This window comes from Mus caroli, chromosome 7 (genome assembly GCF_900094665.2).
Source record: "Mus caroli chromosome 7, CAROLI_EIJ_v1.1, whole genome shotgun sequence".
Taxonomy (NCBI): Eukaryota; Metazoa; Chordata; class Mammalia; order Rodentia; family Muridae; genus Mus; species Mus caroli.
In genome coordinates, this window is record NC_034576.1 from 129,010,468 (window position 1) to 129,025,225 (window position 14,758).

The 14,758-nt window shown below is 51.0% G+C and overlaps 2 protein-coding genes across 10 annotated transcripts; one reads left to right on the plus strand and one right to left on the minus strand.

The window, feature by feature from the left end:
- Window positions 1-536: 536 nt before the first annotated feature.
- LOC110298651 (putative protein T-ENOL) lies at window positions 537-3,999 on the minus strand. Of its 8 annotated transcripts, none has more exons than XM_029480103.1 (6): window positions 3,764-3,782; window positions 3,247-3,331; window positions 2,874-3,024; window positions 2,602-2,635; window positions 2,370-2,427; window positions 537-824 (listed from the first exon to the last, which is right to left on the minus strand). In XM_029480103.1, exons 2-6 carry the CDS (start codon window positions 3,325-3,327, stop codon window positions 789-791), a joined length of 360 nt encoding a protein of 119 aa, XP_029335963.1. In that variant the 5' UTR covers window positions 3,328-3,331; window positions 3,764-3,782; the 3' UTR covers window positions 537-788. The 8 variants fall into 8 exon arrangements, 7 of the variants coding, with proteins under 7 accessions (XP_029335963.1, XP_021023673.1, XP_029335962.1 ...); XR_003837231.1 differs by having other exon boundaries at window positions 542-824; window positions 2,525-2,635; window positions 3,764-3,784; XM_021168014.2 differs by lacking the exon at window positions 3,764-3,782 and adding an exon at window positions 3,932-3,999 and having other exon boundaries at window positions 542-824.
- Window positions 3,857-8,414, plus strand: Cdipt (CDP-diacylglycerol--inositol 3-phosphatidyltransferase). 2 transcript variants are annotated; one of them, XM_021168012.1, is made up of 6 exons: window positions 3,857-4,745; window positions 4,847-4,981; window positions 6,204-6,357; window positions 6,847-6,928; window positions 7,252-7,333; window positions 7,465-8,414. In XM_021168012.1, the coding sequence occupies exons 1-6, from the start codon at window positions 4,703-4,705 to the stop codon at window positions 7,608-7,610; spliced, it is 642 nt and encodes a 213-aa protein (XP_021023671.1). In that variant the 5' UTR covers window positions 3,857-4,702; the 3' UTR covers window positions 7,611-8,414. The 2 variants fall into 2 exon arrangements, with proteins under 2 accessions (XP_021023671.1, XP_021023672.1); XM_021168013.2 differs by lacking the exon at window positions 7,465-8,414 and having other exon boundaries at window positions 4,275-4,745; window positions 7,235-7,333.
- The last annotated feature ends 6,344 nt before the right edge of the window (window positions 8,415-14,758 follow it).

Here is a 14,758-nt window from a genome sequence, read left to right on the forward strand (position 1 = left end):
GAACTCACAGAGATCTACCTGCTTCTGCCTCCCTAGTGCTGAGATTAAAGGTGTGTGCGCCACCACTGCCGGGCTGCTCAGTGTTCAGTTAAGGAAAGTAAGGCTGAAAGGTGAATGGACTTCCTCAGAGGAACAAAGGAGGAGCCACAGGCCACAAATACAAACCCCTCAGGGCTTCCCGCATCACCTCTGTCAGGCCACAAATACAAACCCCTCAGGGCTTCCCGCATCACCTCTGTCTGGTAACAAGTCAACACGCTCTCTTAACCATGCCACCCCACAAGCTCAGAGGGAGAAGCAGAGGCCCAGGGTCCTCAGAACCCAAGGCAAAGGCTCTCCTGACCATCAAGAGTGGCCTCCTGGATGCAAGGGCTAGTTAAAAGGTACCAGGCAGTGGGTTTGGCTCTAGCAGGTGTCCGACAACTGGATTTTAGAGAGATCCTGACATGCACTGTCTCCCTCTAGAAGAAAGGCACCCCCTCCAGGAGCTCCTCCAGAGCACTGCCACCGTCTCGGGAAGGGACACTGCCACCGTCTCGGGGAAGAGAGGATCCTGGTTCTTTATTGAAACATTTTCTTCTCAGTAGCGTTTGCCCATGGAGGGTGGAGGGCCCCGCAACAGTTCCAGAAGATTTTCTTGGTTTCAAAGGTGGCATTGCTTATGACCAGGCATTCCTCCCAAGATGAGAGGCGTAGCCAGTTGCAAAAGAGGGGCTTTGAGGTTTTCACTGAGGGACATAGTGGGGGAAGGCAAGAAGCTGAGAGAGCAGTATTAGGGAGGGCCAAGCTCATCCTCCAGTTGTCAGGCTGTTGGGGAGTGGTCCCTGGAAGAAAAGAAGAGCTGGTGACTCTCTACACTTAGGGCTCCTGTCATTTCCTTGCGTCTTTCGCCTGGCCATCCAAGCCACACACCACCCTTGAGCATAGACCCCATGCTCCACCTATCCACATAACCCATTTTTCCAGGCACACAGCCACCTACACCCTCCTTTCCCAGCGTTCAACTCTGTCCACCTCATCACCCACTCGTTACTCATCCATCTCCCCTCCCAATCATCTCTCACTTGAGAGCTGGGGCTTTACTTTGCTCAGAGCTGCACTCCAGGACAGTGCCGGCATACAGCAAGTGATTAGCACATGCTGAGCTAACATACCCACTCATCATTAACCCATCTGCCAACTACTCCTTCAGTTCACTCACCCCTTCCTATCTAATGTTTGTTTGCTTTTTATTTTAAATATTTATTTACTTGACTACCTATAGGGTAGTATATAGATAGCTCTAGCTGACCTAAAACTCCCTCTGTAAACCAGGCTGGCCTGGAACTCACAGAGGTCAACCTGTCTCTACCTCCTGAAGCTGAAATTAAAGGCATGTGCTGCCACATCACACTTTTCGTATATTTTAAAATTTATGTGTATTGGTGTTTTGCCTACATATAGGTCTGTGTACCACTTGTGTGCCTGGGGCCTGTGGAGACCAGAAGAGGGTATCAGATGCCCCTGGAACTGGAGTTATGGATTGACCATTGTGAGCCATTACCTGTGGGTGCTAGGAATGGAATCTGGGTCCTCAGGAAAACCAACAAATGCTCTAAACTGCTGAGCCATATCTCTCCAGCCTCTCTTATTATGTATGTATACTTTCTAAATTTCTGTTGAGACAGGGCTTCTCTGTGTAGCCTTGGCTGTCCTGGAACTCACTCTCTAGATCAAGCTGACCTCGAACTTGCACACCCAGCTCTGTCTCCAGAATGCTGAGCTTAAAGGCATATGCCACCATGCCTGGCAGGTCCTAGAGCATACCAGGTACTCACAACCTCCCCAACTAACATACCTCTGTACCTTGGCCCATACAATCCCTACCGCTTAGAATACTTAGAGCTGTTTCCCTAGAAAATTTTTTCTTTAGGTGTTTCCTTCTTCAGGAAGCTCTGTGATGCCTTTCCTTCCTAGCCCAGATGAGAATGGGGTAAAAATAGTCTTATTGTTTTCTCTTCTTAGGTAGGCACCATTCCATATTGTGTTGTCACTGACCATTAATTTGTCCTGGTCTCATTCTAAACTGAATTCTGCTGGACATGGTGGTGAGCACCTTTAATCCTAGTACTGGGGAGGCAGAGGCAGGTTTATCTTTGTGATGTCAAGGCCAGGCTGGTCTACATGGCAAATTCCAGGGCAACCATGCTACATAGGGAGACACTACCTCAAACAAACAAACAAACAAACACACACACACAACCCCCCTGAATTCTTATAGGGCTGAGTCTCTACCGTGCATTCTGTCCCCCCAAACATCTAACTCCTAACACATGGAACGGCACACAGGGGAAGCTGGAAATGTTGGAATTGAATAACCTCATACAAACCTTTTCACGAGGAGAAGGCAGAAGGTGTGCCTTGGTTCGGGTTCGATTTTTGTCAGAGCTGGAGATGACAGAAGACAACAGAATAGGCTGAGAATCAGGAAGTGGAGCATCAGGAGGGAATAGAATAGAACTTCATGGTTGAAAACTCCCCCTACCCTGCTGGGATGCTGTCAACCCTTGCTCTCTCCCCACAGGCTCCTCTGTCCTGGGAGAAGGACAGAGCCTCACTCACCGGGTGTCAGTGCCTCGGGTCTTAGTGAAGAACACTGGAATTAGAGGCCCCAGTTAAAGGAACAACTTTCCCCATGGTTAGAAAAGTTGTGGCTAGAGCAGGTAGGGACAAGGGGGTTCCTGGCTAGTGACAATGAGTGAGTTGGAAGTTAAGGGGCACTGTGCCTAGGATGGGCAAGGAGGCAGGAAAACATTGGCAGATTCCTGCGGAGAGCAGCTATGGTTGGAAGGGAGTCAGGGACTGGTCTCTAGATGAAGAAGGAGAGCGTTCACCATGTCTAGATATCTGAGTCCCTTGGTCTTTTGTGTTCTTTTCCTTATTGGGCAGAGGACTCAAACGGGAGCGAGCAATAAACAGTGCTTCGTCTGTAAGTTCTGTGCTGATTCGGGTCAGGAATTCTTCAGAGCAGGATAATGAGACTTTCTGAAAAGGAAGTTAGAATTCAGTCTGCAAATTCCCATTGGTCTGGTGTCTTCCAGGCTGCAGGCTCTGGCTTGGGAATCTGGTATTAGAAGGCCCTAGACCCGGAAAGCAGTCTGTGGGGCCTTAAGGTTAAGGCTCAAGGCTAAGGCTCAAGGCTCATGGCTCAGACAGGGCTCCCTGCCTGGCTCTTCCCATCTCCTTCACTTTTCCATTGTTGTTTACCTGCCCTCCACCTAAGGAGGCGGCAGCTTGAGATGACCTGATGTCCTTTTTGTCCCCACTCCTGGCAGATGTGGATGCCATCCCCCTGGAAACGAAGTTTGTGTTAGACTGAGAAACCAGCCCACACCCCCTCAAGATTCCGCCTCACGCCACTCCCCGGGCCCAGATTTATTTAGTCCATAACTATAGCTCAAACATCCTACTGTCTCAGTTCTGTCCTTGAAAAAATTGGTTGTTTTGCCTACTAAGTTGAAGGGAGGGGCTCTCAGAACAACTCCCTTCCCTATTCCCTCCAGAGCCCTTCTTCCTCCTTTTCTGCCAAGGCACTTCCTTAGGCAAGATAGCCAACATGCAGTCCCCGACCCGGCTAATTGGTTGAAATCTTAGGGTTCGGCAGGAGGGGGGACGGAAAGTTCTAAGGGGACCCTATGATGGGCCTCAGGGGATTGGGAGTCAGGGAAAGAAGGTTGGGAAGAGGGAGAGCCAGGGAAGCGCTGCTCCGAATTGCTATAAAGACCTAAATGTTTACGGAAGTTCTATGGTTCCGTTGCTAGGAGACTAGAGGTTCTAGAACTAAGGACAATGTCCTAGCGTGCCATACTGGCTCTGCTGATTCCTTCTTGGAGGCGGTGACCCCAGAGTTATATCAAGGCATTTAGGAGATGGAAAGGCGTTAAGGTGGAACCTGGGCTCTAATCCTCCCACCACCAGGGCGGCGCTAGAAGCAAGCGGCAGGCACGCCCGGAGCCTCTCTAGCCACCTCTTCCCAGCCTGGGTCCGGGAGAGCGACGAGGATCGCAAGCGTCGCGGGCGGGGAAGCGATGTGGGCTGTACTAAGTCACCCAATCTCTCGGGGAGGCGCAGACTCGGGACGGAGGAATCTCTACGCCTTATCTTTGCCTCCAGGAGTTTACGCCCTCTGTGAAATGCAAAATGCAGATTCCCTCTCAGGTCTCTTCTGCTGCTCCCTTTCCAGTTTCTTCCCTTGCGGCTGGCTCTCGAGTCTCTCCCCTCCCTCTGTGCGTTGGTACGAGCCGAAGCCTAGGGGCCCCGGCAGGAAAAGGAAGCAGGCCGGCCTTAAAGGGACCTCAGCCATTATTTATTTAATTAATTTATTTATATTTAAAAGCCGCTCTCTCCTTCTTCCGATGTTCTTAACGTCCCGGACAGAAGAGTAGGCTCCAGAAGCCAGGCGCAGCGGAGCTGCGGAGCCCGCTGCTGGAGACGTCAGCTCCTGCCCATCGGAAGGCCAGGTGTGCGTGAGCTGTGCCCAGGGGTGTCCCGCACCCCGGCGCCCTGTGGGCTCTAACAGCTGGGATCGCCCGGGGGAACTGGGCCCAGGGCTCAGGTGGAGCGGCTCATGCCCCGGGCTGAAAGGTGAGACCAAGCTGGTACGGCTGGGACCAAGACCTTGCACCTCCAGACCTGGGCCGAGACGACAAGGGGAGTCGCCAAGATGCCAGAGGAAAATATCTTCCTGTTCGTGCCTAACCTTATCGGTGAGTGCTGCCTGCGGCCCCAAAACCAGCGTGGGGGGGGGGCGAGAAACCCTAAGCTGGCTCCCCAATCACACCCTGTACCTCTCCCATCCCATCCCAAGGTTATGCCCGGATTGTCTTCGCCATCATTTCCTTCTACTTTATGCCCTGCTGCCCCTTCACGGCCTCCTCCTTCTATCTACTCAGCGGACTCCTAGACGCTTTTGATGGACACGCAGCTCGAGCCCTTAATCAAGGTGACAGAACTTTACCACCACCAGCACTAACTGGGGTCCCACCATCCTCTGTCCTTTCCCTGCTTTCTCAGAACCTCGTTGAGAACTGCCTAGGATATAAGCTTGCTCTTGAAGATTGATCTCTGTTTGGGATGGGTGTGGAAGACCTAGACCCTGCATAGCTGTGAGCATGGAATTCCATTCGGGTGTGGCATAATGGCTCATGCTTGTAATGCCAGCACTGATGAGGTAGATAGATTGCTCCAAGTCAGAAGTCCTATTGAGTACCACGTGAGCCAGGACTACACCGTAAAATCCTGCAAAAATAAGTGATTGGGGCTGAAGGTTGAGTTTGTTCTCAGAGGTTAAGAATGCTTACTGCTGCCGGGCGGTGGTGGTGCTCGCCTTTAATCCCAGCACTTGGGAGGCAGAGGCAGGCGGATTTCTGAGCAGAGTGAGTTCCAGGACAACCAGGGCTATACAGAGAAACCCTGTCTCAAAAACAAACAAAGCGAACAAAACAAACAACAACAACAAAACCCAAAAGAATGCTTACTGCTCTTCTAGAGAACCTAGATTTGATTCCCAGAACCAACATGATTGGCTTACAACCACCAGTTCCAAGGAATCACTGTCCTCTTCAGGCCTCTGTGGGCACCAGGCATATATGTAGTGTATATATACATATATATATATATATATATATATATATATATATATATATATGCTGATAGACACTGAGACCATAGAAGATAAATAAACTTTTAAAAATGTAAGTAAATAACAATCCCATTCAACAGGTGTTCACTAGGTAGTTGCTATGTGCTAGGCACAAACATTAGGGATTTTGGAAGAGAGGTTGGTGCCGGTGGGAGGAAAGCAGATGATGTTTGGAGCTCTGACTTAATTTTGTAATCGAGTTCCCCAGATCCACTTCTAAAATTGCCCCTGAGACTTTGGGTCTTCTTGCCTTTCTTTGGGGCCTGCTTTTGGGTTAGAGGAGTTGAAGATAGAGTTTTCCCATTCCAATACCTCTCTCTTACCATAGCCCCATGCCTTCTCCTTTCTTGTCCTCATAACTCGTGCCCTTCTGGCCTCACCATCTTTCCTTCTCTGGCAGTAGATGGTAGACACTTTCAAACTCCTTTTATTGTTAGCCTGGAGTGATAGGCCAGAGTGGGTACCTGTCACGGGTCCACTATGCCAAACAGTCCCTTTCCACTTAGTAATCATCATTTTTCAGGAACCCGATTTGGGGCCATGCTCGACATGCTGACGGACCGTTGCGCCACCATGTGTCTCTTGGTCAACCTGGCCCTGCTCTACCCACGAGCCACCCTTCTCTTCCAGCTCAGCATGAGCTTAGACGTGGCCAGTCACTGGCTGCATCTGCACAGGTTTGCTTTGATTGATGCTGGGGTTGCTGATGAGTGGAAGGCATTACAGTGGGGCGGGGACTGGGATGGCTTCAGGCTTGTGGGTGGTTTCTTTTTCCTCTCTCCTTGAGACAGTAGACCAAGGCTTGCTAAGAATTTAGTATGTGCTCAGGTAGGCCTCAAATTCATGACAGTCTTCCTACGTCAGCCTCCTGACTCCTGGAATTATAGGCATATCCCAGCATGCCGCTGTCCTTAAGCCCCTGGGTAATCCCTGTGTCTCTGAGTGGGCTTGTCATTTTTATAGGTGGTGTGAGCAATTTCTAGCATGGACCTGGCTGAATACTTTAGGGTTCCAAATGGGGGAAGATGTGGGTGCTTTGTGTAGGGCAGTCCTGGCTCTGCCCCACCTAGGGAACTGTATGATTTTGCACAAGATACAATTTTCAGCTTCACACCAGTTCCTCCGTACAGTGAACGCTCATGAAGTCCCATGCTTTTCTCCCCAAGTTCTGTGGTGCGAGGCAGTGAGAGTCACAAGATGATCGACCTGTCTGGAAACCCTGTGCTTCGGATCTACTATACCTCTAGGGTAAGCACTTCCTGCCCCTACTCGACTTGATCTGAAAACAGGAAGTCTTAGGTTGAACCCTGGCCAGGAGAGATGCTATACAGCCGTCTGAACAGGAGTGGTCCATGGAGGATAATTGGTGGGACATCATCGTGGCAGCAGTGACAGTGAAGCCCCAAGAGAGAGGGCTAGGGGGGTTGGTGGAGACAGAGAGAAACCAAAGAAGTATGCAGTATAGTGCAGTGTGCAGCTGGCTGCGAGGCACTCTCCTGTCTGGCAGAAGTCCCTGTGGGTTACCGTAGGGACATGGCCCTACGCCTTAGGCAGTCTTATATTGTGTGCAGCCTGCTCTGTTCACCCTGTGTGCTGGAAATGAACTCTTCTACTGCCTCCTGTATCTCTTCAATTTCTCCGAGGGACCACTAGGTAAAGAAAAGGGGGTGGGGTTCCGCCCTGCCCTGCCCTGCCCTGCCCTGCCCTGCCTGGGGGGAGAGAGGGGCCTCCCTCTTGCACTCCTCCATCCCCTGCTTTCCATCTTTCTCCCTGCCTCCCCGTAGTCGGCTCTGTGGGCCTTTTCCGGATGGGCCTCTGGGTCACAGCTCCCATCGCGCTGCTCAAGTCCGTCATTAGTGTCATCCACCTCATCACAGCTGCAAGAAACATGGCTGCCCTGGATGCAGCAGACCGAGCCAAGAAGAAATGATCCTCTCCCATCCCCAGCTATCCACCTGCCCTGGGTATCTACTGTACCACGTGACTCCTCTCCTCCTAAGAGGTCCCAGTGTCATGTCTTTCTCATGTGTTCTCTAACCTGCTGGGATTAGGGGTCACCTTCTGTTTGGTGTTGTCACTATCTCTTTAATCCTGATGATTAGACCCAACCTGTGACCCCAAGGACCTGGCACTGCCAAGCAGGAAGGGTGCTCAGGAGGCCCCACCCATCCAGCTGGTGCTCCGGGAGGCCTGACTGAAGACTGGGTGTTGCCACACATCCTGCTGCCTCAGTCCTGGGGTCTGGAGTGAGACTTTGGGGACATGTGAGGGCAAAGGAATCAGACGGATGCCATTGGACCTGGGGTACCAGGCTGGGGAGGGAAGGGGCCAGCTAGATCCTTCCCTGAGGCAAGCTCCTATCTCCTGTCCTGCTCTGGATACCTCCATAATAAAGGGGGACACCTTCAGTCTTTTTGGATGTGTTTACTTTGAGACACTCTTAGATGATGGCCCAGGGTCCAAAGGAGCTGGATTAGAATCCACCTTCCCAAAGGTGGCTGGCTCCTCCCTGTCGTTCCAGTGACCTCGAGAGGCCTTGTGGCTCACAGGCATTGTCTCTGCCCACCTGCTTTATGTCTCTAGCTGGCCACTTTTGATTGTAACCTTGATATTTTCTACCCTCATGAGAATGTGAGCTTCATGAGAGCAGACTTACGTCTTTCTTGTCTCTGCCTAGAGTGAAAACTAGCCTGGCATGTGGTAGCTGCTTAATAAATATTCATGGGAAGATGGATGGTTTTCTCAGAGCATGGTCCTTAGGCCGAGAGTGTGTAGTGTGTGTGTGTGTGTGTGTGTGTGTGTGTGTGTGTGTGTATGTGTGTCTGTGTCTGTCTGTGTCTGTGTCAACCTGACCCTGCTATACCCTGTAGCCACACACACATCCAAGCACACATGCATGCTTGCACGAACACATGCACACATACCCCGCACACCACACACCTTGCTTCCTGGAACTCCTGGTCCTACTTTGGCCTTTTTCACTGTCTACCACCATACCAACTTAAGGGTTAGTGTACACTGTATACCAACTGAAAGGTTTTGTTTTGGACTTTTCATTGCTTTTTTGAAAATGATTTATTATTTTAGTACATTGGTGTTTTGCTTGCATGTCCCTGTAAAAGTATTGGATCCCCTGGACTAGATTTATAGAAAGTTGAGAGCCGCCATATGGGTGCTGGGAACTATACGGGGTCCTGTGGAAGAACAAGTGTTTTTAACCACTGAGCCAACTCTAGCCCCAAGGCTTTTTATTTTTATTTATTTTTGAGATGGTCTCACCGCCCACACTGGCCTTGAGTCCCAAAGTGGTGTGCTTCTGCCTCCTGAGTGCTGGGATATGCCACCATATGATTTTGTTTTTTTGTTTGGTTTGGTTTGGTTTTGAGACAGCATTCCTATATTACTCTTTCTAGGCTCAAATGAGCCGACCATGGGACTATGGGGACATGTCACTACCTTGTACCAGCTTTCTTTTTTTCGTTTTTCGAGACAGGGTTTCTCTGAATAGCCCTGTCTGTCCTGGAACTCACTCTGTAGACCAGGCTGATCTCGAACTCAGAAATCCGCCTGCCTCTGTCTCCCGAGTGCTGGAATTAAAGGCGTGTGCCACCACCAGCTTGCACCGGCTTTCTTTATTCTGGCTTTTTGAGACCCAGGCTGGTCTCAGCCGCTCTAGGGAGCAGAGGATGGGCATGAACTCCTGATCTTCCTGCTTCCGGCTCCCTGTGCTAAGACTACAGTAGGTGCCAGCAAACTCCTTCATTTTGAAGTGCATTGGGCTGCAGCGCTAGACCCCGTTGGTGGCGTTGTTGGCAGACATGATTTGTTCTATCCTCATAATGACTTGGCTGTTTCACACAACTTGTTTGGGAAAGCTGGCATTCAGGTGCAATGTTGGGCTTTGGGGAGACAGGATCTTACTGTATATCGCCCAGGCTGGCCTCAAACTCAAGACCTTCCTGCCTCACTCAGATCTTTGAATGCTGGGTGTGTGCCACTGCACCCAGTAGGATGAGGTGCTGATATTTTAAGGAGATAGCTGGTGAGGACAGGGAGGGAAGTTACTGCTCTTGGCAGAACAAACAGCCCACAGAGGCAGGGGTCCAGAGAGCACCCAGGCAATTACAAGAGATTGAAATAGATCTTGATCCATGTGTCTGGAACACTAAGTGCTGGGGTGTAGGAGCTGGTGAAAGCTGAGGTACCCCCAGCCAGCTGGGCAGCCTGAGGAGCTCAGTAGGGCTTTAGACCTCTATTTTCTTATGGCTATAAAAGTGCTTTTTTTTTAGGGGGGTGGGGGGGTTCGGGACAGGGTTTCTCTGTATAGCCCTGGCTATCCTGGAACTCACTTTGTAGACCAGGCAGGCTGGCCTTGAAGCCTTGAACTCAAATCCCTCTGCCTCCCAAGTGCTGGGATTAAAGGTGTGCCCCACCACACCCAAAGAGCATTATCTTGTCTCCTGGGCGTGTTCCTCTGTGAGATGACTGTCTATTGCTGTGCTTGTCTGGAGGCAAATAATGAGTGGAAGCCAGTTTGGCTCCAAAGGCCATCCCCTTTGCTGTTTCATGTCAGTAAACTTCTAGAACATGGAGTGCCCTCTGTTCCTCATGTAACCAGGTCCTGCCATGACCTAAAGATACTGTTGGCAACTCTTCCTCCTCCTGTTCGGGGAGGCGTGTGCGGAATACACGTGGAAGGCCTGAGGTATTGGTATGTGACCCACACAAAGCTGATCTCATTTCTGATGGCAACCCCCTGCCTGGTCTGTCGCAGTGGAGGTGGGAGGTTGGGTGAGGAGGCCCTAAGGGCTTTTCTGGAAGTAGCCATCACTCCCACCAAATGGATCTTCTGAGCATTCAAGCCAAAGTGTCCTCTGCTGTCCTTGCTCCCACAGTCCTGACTGACTCTAGGGTCCTGGCTGTGATCATTTATGGTGATACCAGCAGCATCCCTATAAAGAGTGCAGCTGGCTATGTGTGATCTTCACAGGGGGGATGGGGAAGGAGAGAGTGGAGGCTTTGGAGCAGAATGTTGCACCTGAGGGAGGGCCTGAAGCCTGAAAGGCTAACCCCGCATGAGAGGCATGTGCAGAGAAGAGCCTCTGTGTCCCTTGAGGTTGAGTCTCAAGTCAGCGTGGGACCTTTGGTCTGCCATTTGGTGGTTGGACTCCACTGCTGGAAGAGCCTGCAGGGTGCAAGACATGCCTTTACAGCCTAGGACCCACAGGCCTTTGACCTGGAGGCAGGAGGGAAGAAGTCTGGAATTTGGTCCTGGACAGATCTTGGGTTCCATTTTGAGGGTGTGCCCTCAAACCACAGGTAGAGAAGGATGATTGTAATAATTTCCTAGAAATTAACTATGTTCATTCTGGTAAAATGCAAGACATGGCAGCAGTTCATCCATGTCTTGGGAAGGGCTGGAGATAGACATCCTCAGCTAGCTGTTCCTTTGGGCGCTCTCTGTTTCATGCCGCAGTTAAAAGTGACCCTGAGTGTGGGAGGGGTAGCTCAGCTGCTGGAAGCCCTTGCTGTTCTTACAGAGGATCAGAGTTCCAGTCCTGGCAGCTTACAACCACCAGTAACTCCAACCGGAAGGAATCCAGGTTGTTCCTCGGCGCCTGCACTCAATAGACACAGGCATGCACATAAATAAAAGGATTTCAACCAGGCATGGTGGTGCATGTCTTTAGTCCTAGAGATGGGGAGGTAGAGGCCGGCAGATCTCTGAGTTTAAGGCCAACCTTCTCTACATAGTGAACTTGAGGACATCTAGAACTACATAAAGAGACCCTGTCTTAAAAAGCCAAAATAGAACTTTACTGTGTGGCTGTGGCTGTCCTGCAACAAACTATAGATGAGGCTGGACCAGTCTTTGCTGCATACAGTTTAGAGTGATTTCCCTACCGCCTGGGACTGTAAACCCTATGGAGTACACACAGTACTCAGGTCGGGCTCCTGAAGCTGTCATAACACCCAGCACCCTAGTCTTCCATGGCATACACATTCCTCTTCGGTACTGTCTATCATGGTTTACCTCTATGCCATTTTCCATCTAGGATGCAGGCTGGGGGGGGGGGTAACTTGTGTGTGGGATATTACTGGTCATACTTTTATATGGAAAGAGAGAAGAGAGTATAGTGGTCCCCAGCATTTCATTGGCTGTAACATATCTGGAAGCGAACCCAGGGATCAGCAGTGACAGTAAGGCTAGAGAAGTGGCTTCTGAGGCCAGTGGTGCTGGCTGAGAATGTAGGTAGGAGAAAAGGGGGTTTGGGCAGGAGTGGGGTGGGATGGGGGGCTGTCCTGAGGGCTATGTAGAAAAGACAGCCCAGAAAGGCCAATGGTGAGGCAAAAAGAATAGAGTGTGTGGTCATGGGAGCCCAGTGTGGAAAGACTGTCAACTGACAGGCAAGGCAGGACAGGAGCAGGATGAACTGAATAGCCTTGGAGACACACTAACTATGACGGTCTGAAAAGCCAACGAGGTGTGAGTAATGGGAGCTAAGACTGCAGAGGACTCTGGAGGGATCTGGCTGTGAAGAACAAGAGAAAGGTAAAGTCAGGAATGGGTATAGGAGTCGGGGAGCTCTTGGGTCAGACGGAGACTCTGGTGTCCTGCCCTAGTACTTCCCATCCTATTCTCTAGAGGCAAGGCCTCTCGTTGAGTCTACAGCCACAGTTTTTGGCTAGGCCAGCTGGCCAGCAAGCCCTGAGATCTGTCCCCTGCTCCCAGGTGTTGTGGTTATAGCCTTACAAACTGGCCATAGTTGCTGCCTTTTGAAATTTTGTTTGTTTGTTTTGTTGTTTTTTTGAGGCAGGGTTTCTCTGTGTAGCCTTGGCTGTCCTGGAACTCACTCTGTAGACCAGGCTAGCCTCGAACTCAGAGATCCACCTGCCTCTGCCTCCCAAGTGTTGAAATTTTTAAAAGATGATTTTTTTATGTGCATTGGCATTTTCACTACATGTATGTCACTGTGAGGGTATCAGATCCCCTGGAACTGGAGTTATAGAGAGCTGCCGTGTGGGTGCTGGTAATAGATCCTGGGTCCTTTGGAAGAAGAGCAGGTGCACTTAACCATTGAGCCATCTCTTCAGCCCCCACAGCTGCCTTTTTATGTACTCAGATCCGCATGCTCTTTGACAGGGAACGAGTCTTACCTGTTTGTTTTTATAGAGTTGGAGGAGTTTACAGACTGATGGATGGGGCCCCAAAAAGAGGAAGACAGAGGCAGATGGGCTTCGCAGTCAGCTCTCAGGACAAGATGGGTGGGATTGGGGTCTAAGGTGAGAAATCCTTGCTGGGTGCAGTGGTGGGGACAGCCAGTTCAGCTGCTCAGTGTGTTGATCTGCTGCTGGGAAGGAAAGAGCCTTCCTGCCCGCTCTGCTTCTATTTTTTTCGAAGAGGTGAGAAAAAGTGGGCAGGGGAGGAGGAGGGTGTGAAGGGGAGGCTTGAGCAGTTGTTCTGGAGGGAGGGGATCTCAGAGAAGATAGGGGGAGCACTGCTCCCTGGAGATTGTGGCTGGAGTCTAAAAGGAGACTGGTCACATGCTGGGGTCTCCTCCAACAAGGAGCAGCTGCACTTTGGCAGTACAGAGGAAAGAAGGAGCTGATGGACAAATGCCACATGCCATGATCCTAAAGCTGCACAGGGAGGCTGGAGGACTGAGTTCATGGGCAGACCCTGTCTCAAAGGAGGGAAGGGCGGGAGAGGGGGAGTAGGCGGGGGGGGGGTGGAGAGAGAAGGGAGTGGGTAAGGAAGAAGAGGCAAGAAAACCAAATGCCAGGGTATAATTCAGTGGTGGGGCACCTTGCTGTGAGGACCATGGGTTCCATCCCTAACCCAGGGCAGTGGGGAGTGGGCATGGGGGAGACATCTAGCATGACAAAGGCGGTGGGGAATCACCGGTTTTGAGTCATTTGTAGGTACAAAGTCCAGGATCCAAGTTAGGCAGTGAACAAGTTGTCCGTGGTGGTGTGGTTATTGTCCAAGGACAACTGTAGGAGCCAGTAGCTGAGACCTGAACAGCCACCACGTACAATCTTACTTGGTCCCAGAGGGCCTTGGTAATACACAGCATTTAATAGGCAGCAGGGACAAGTTGAGGTGCTGTAAATTAATTAGTTCTCTTGAGGAAAGACTCGGGAAGGTCTAGGTAGGGACTCACACCAAGCCCGAATGTGAGTTGTGAGTTAATACTGGCAGACCCAAGGCCTTATGTTCAGGCTTTAGAAGAGACACCAACCATACAAGTACAGCTCAAAAGCACTCAGGAAGTAAAAGGAACAAAAACATCACCTACCTTGCTTATCTGGGGTAGCATGGGCCCATTTCACGGGAGGTGATAGGAGGGACTGAGTCAGTTGCCTTCATAGACACACAGGGAACTTTCTCCATTTTCTCTCCCCACCCCAGGATCATTTTACTTCCACAGTGGTAATGGGGCAGGCCTAAAGCTCCACTTGGCCTAAAACCCAGCACCCTATTCCCCACTGGTGTTTCCAAGCTGGCTGAGCTTACATCGTCTACCAAGTAGAGTCCTCCCTAAGAGCCCAGACCGGAAGCTGCAGAGTGTGCTCTAAATCCTGCTGCCCCTGACAGGGTCCTCTTCCCTAGAGGAGGCAAGCACAGCCGTGCCCAGGGCAGGCCTGGCACACCTGCTGGTACTGCAGGCTGCTTGTGAGGCCGGCAGGTGGTGCCAAAGGAGAGTCTCCCATGGCAGGCCAAGCAGGCTCTGCAGCCTGAGGTGACTCCTCAACTAGGTGGCCAGGATTCATGGAAAAACCAGCTGCGAGCCACAGAGCCAATGCAAGGGCGGGAGTGCTCTCAGGTGTTCTGCTCATACTGAGCCGGCTCTGCCTACCCAGGGGCTAAGGAGGTGCAGTCTAAGCTGTGGGCTTGAAAGACTCTGGGTTCCGTGCTTATCACTGTGGCTTTGGGATACTTTTCTCCCTGTTTCCTTGGAGACCAAAGTAGTCTCATAATTTTACCAAGATTTGAGGGGGTACCTTCTCTAGGTCACCACGAAGATCCTTGATCGCCCAGGCTGGAGATAAGAGGGAAAAAAAACCATAAATGTC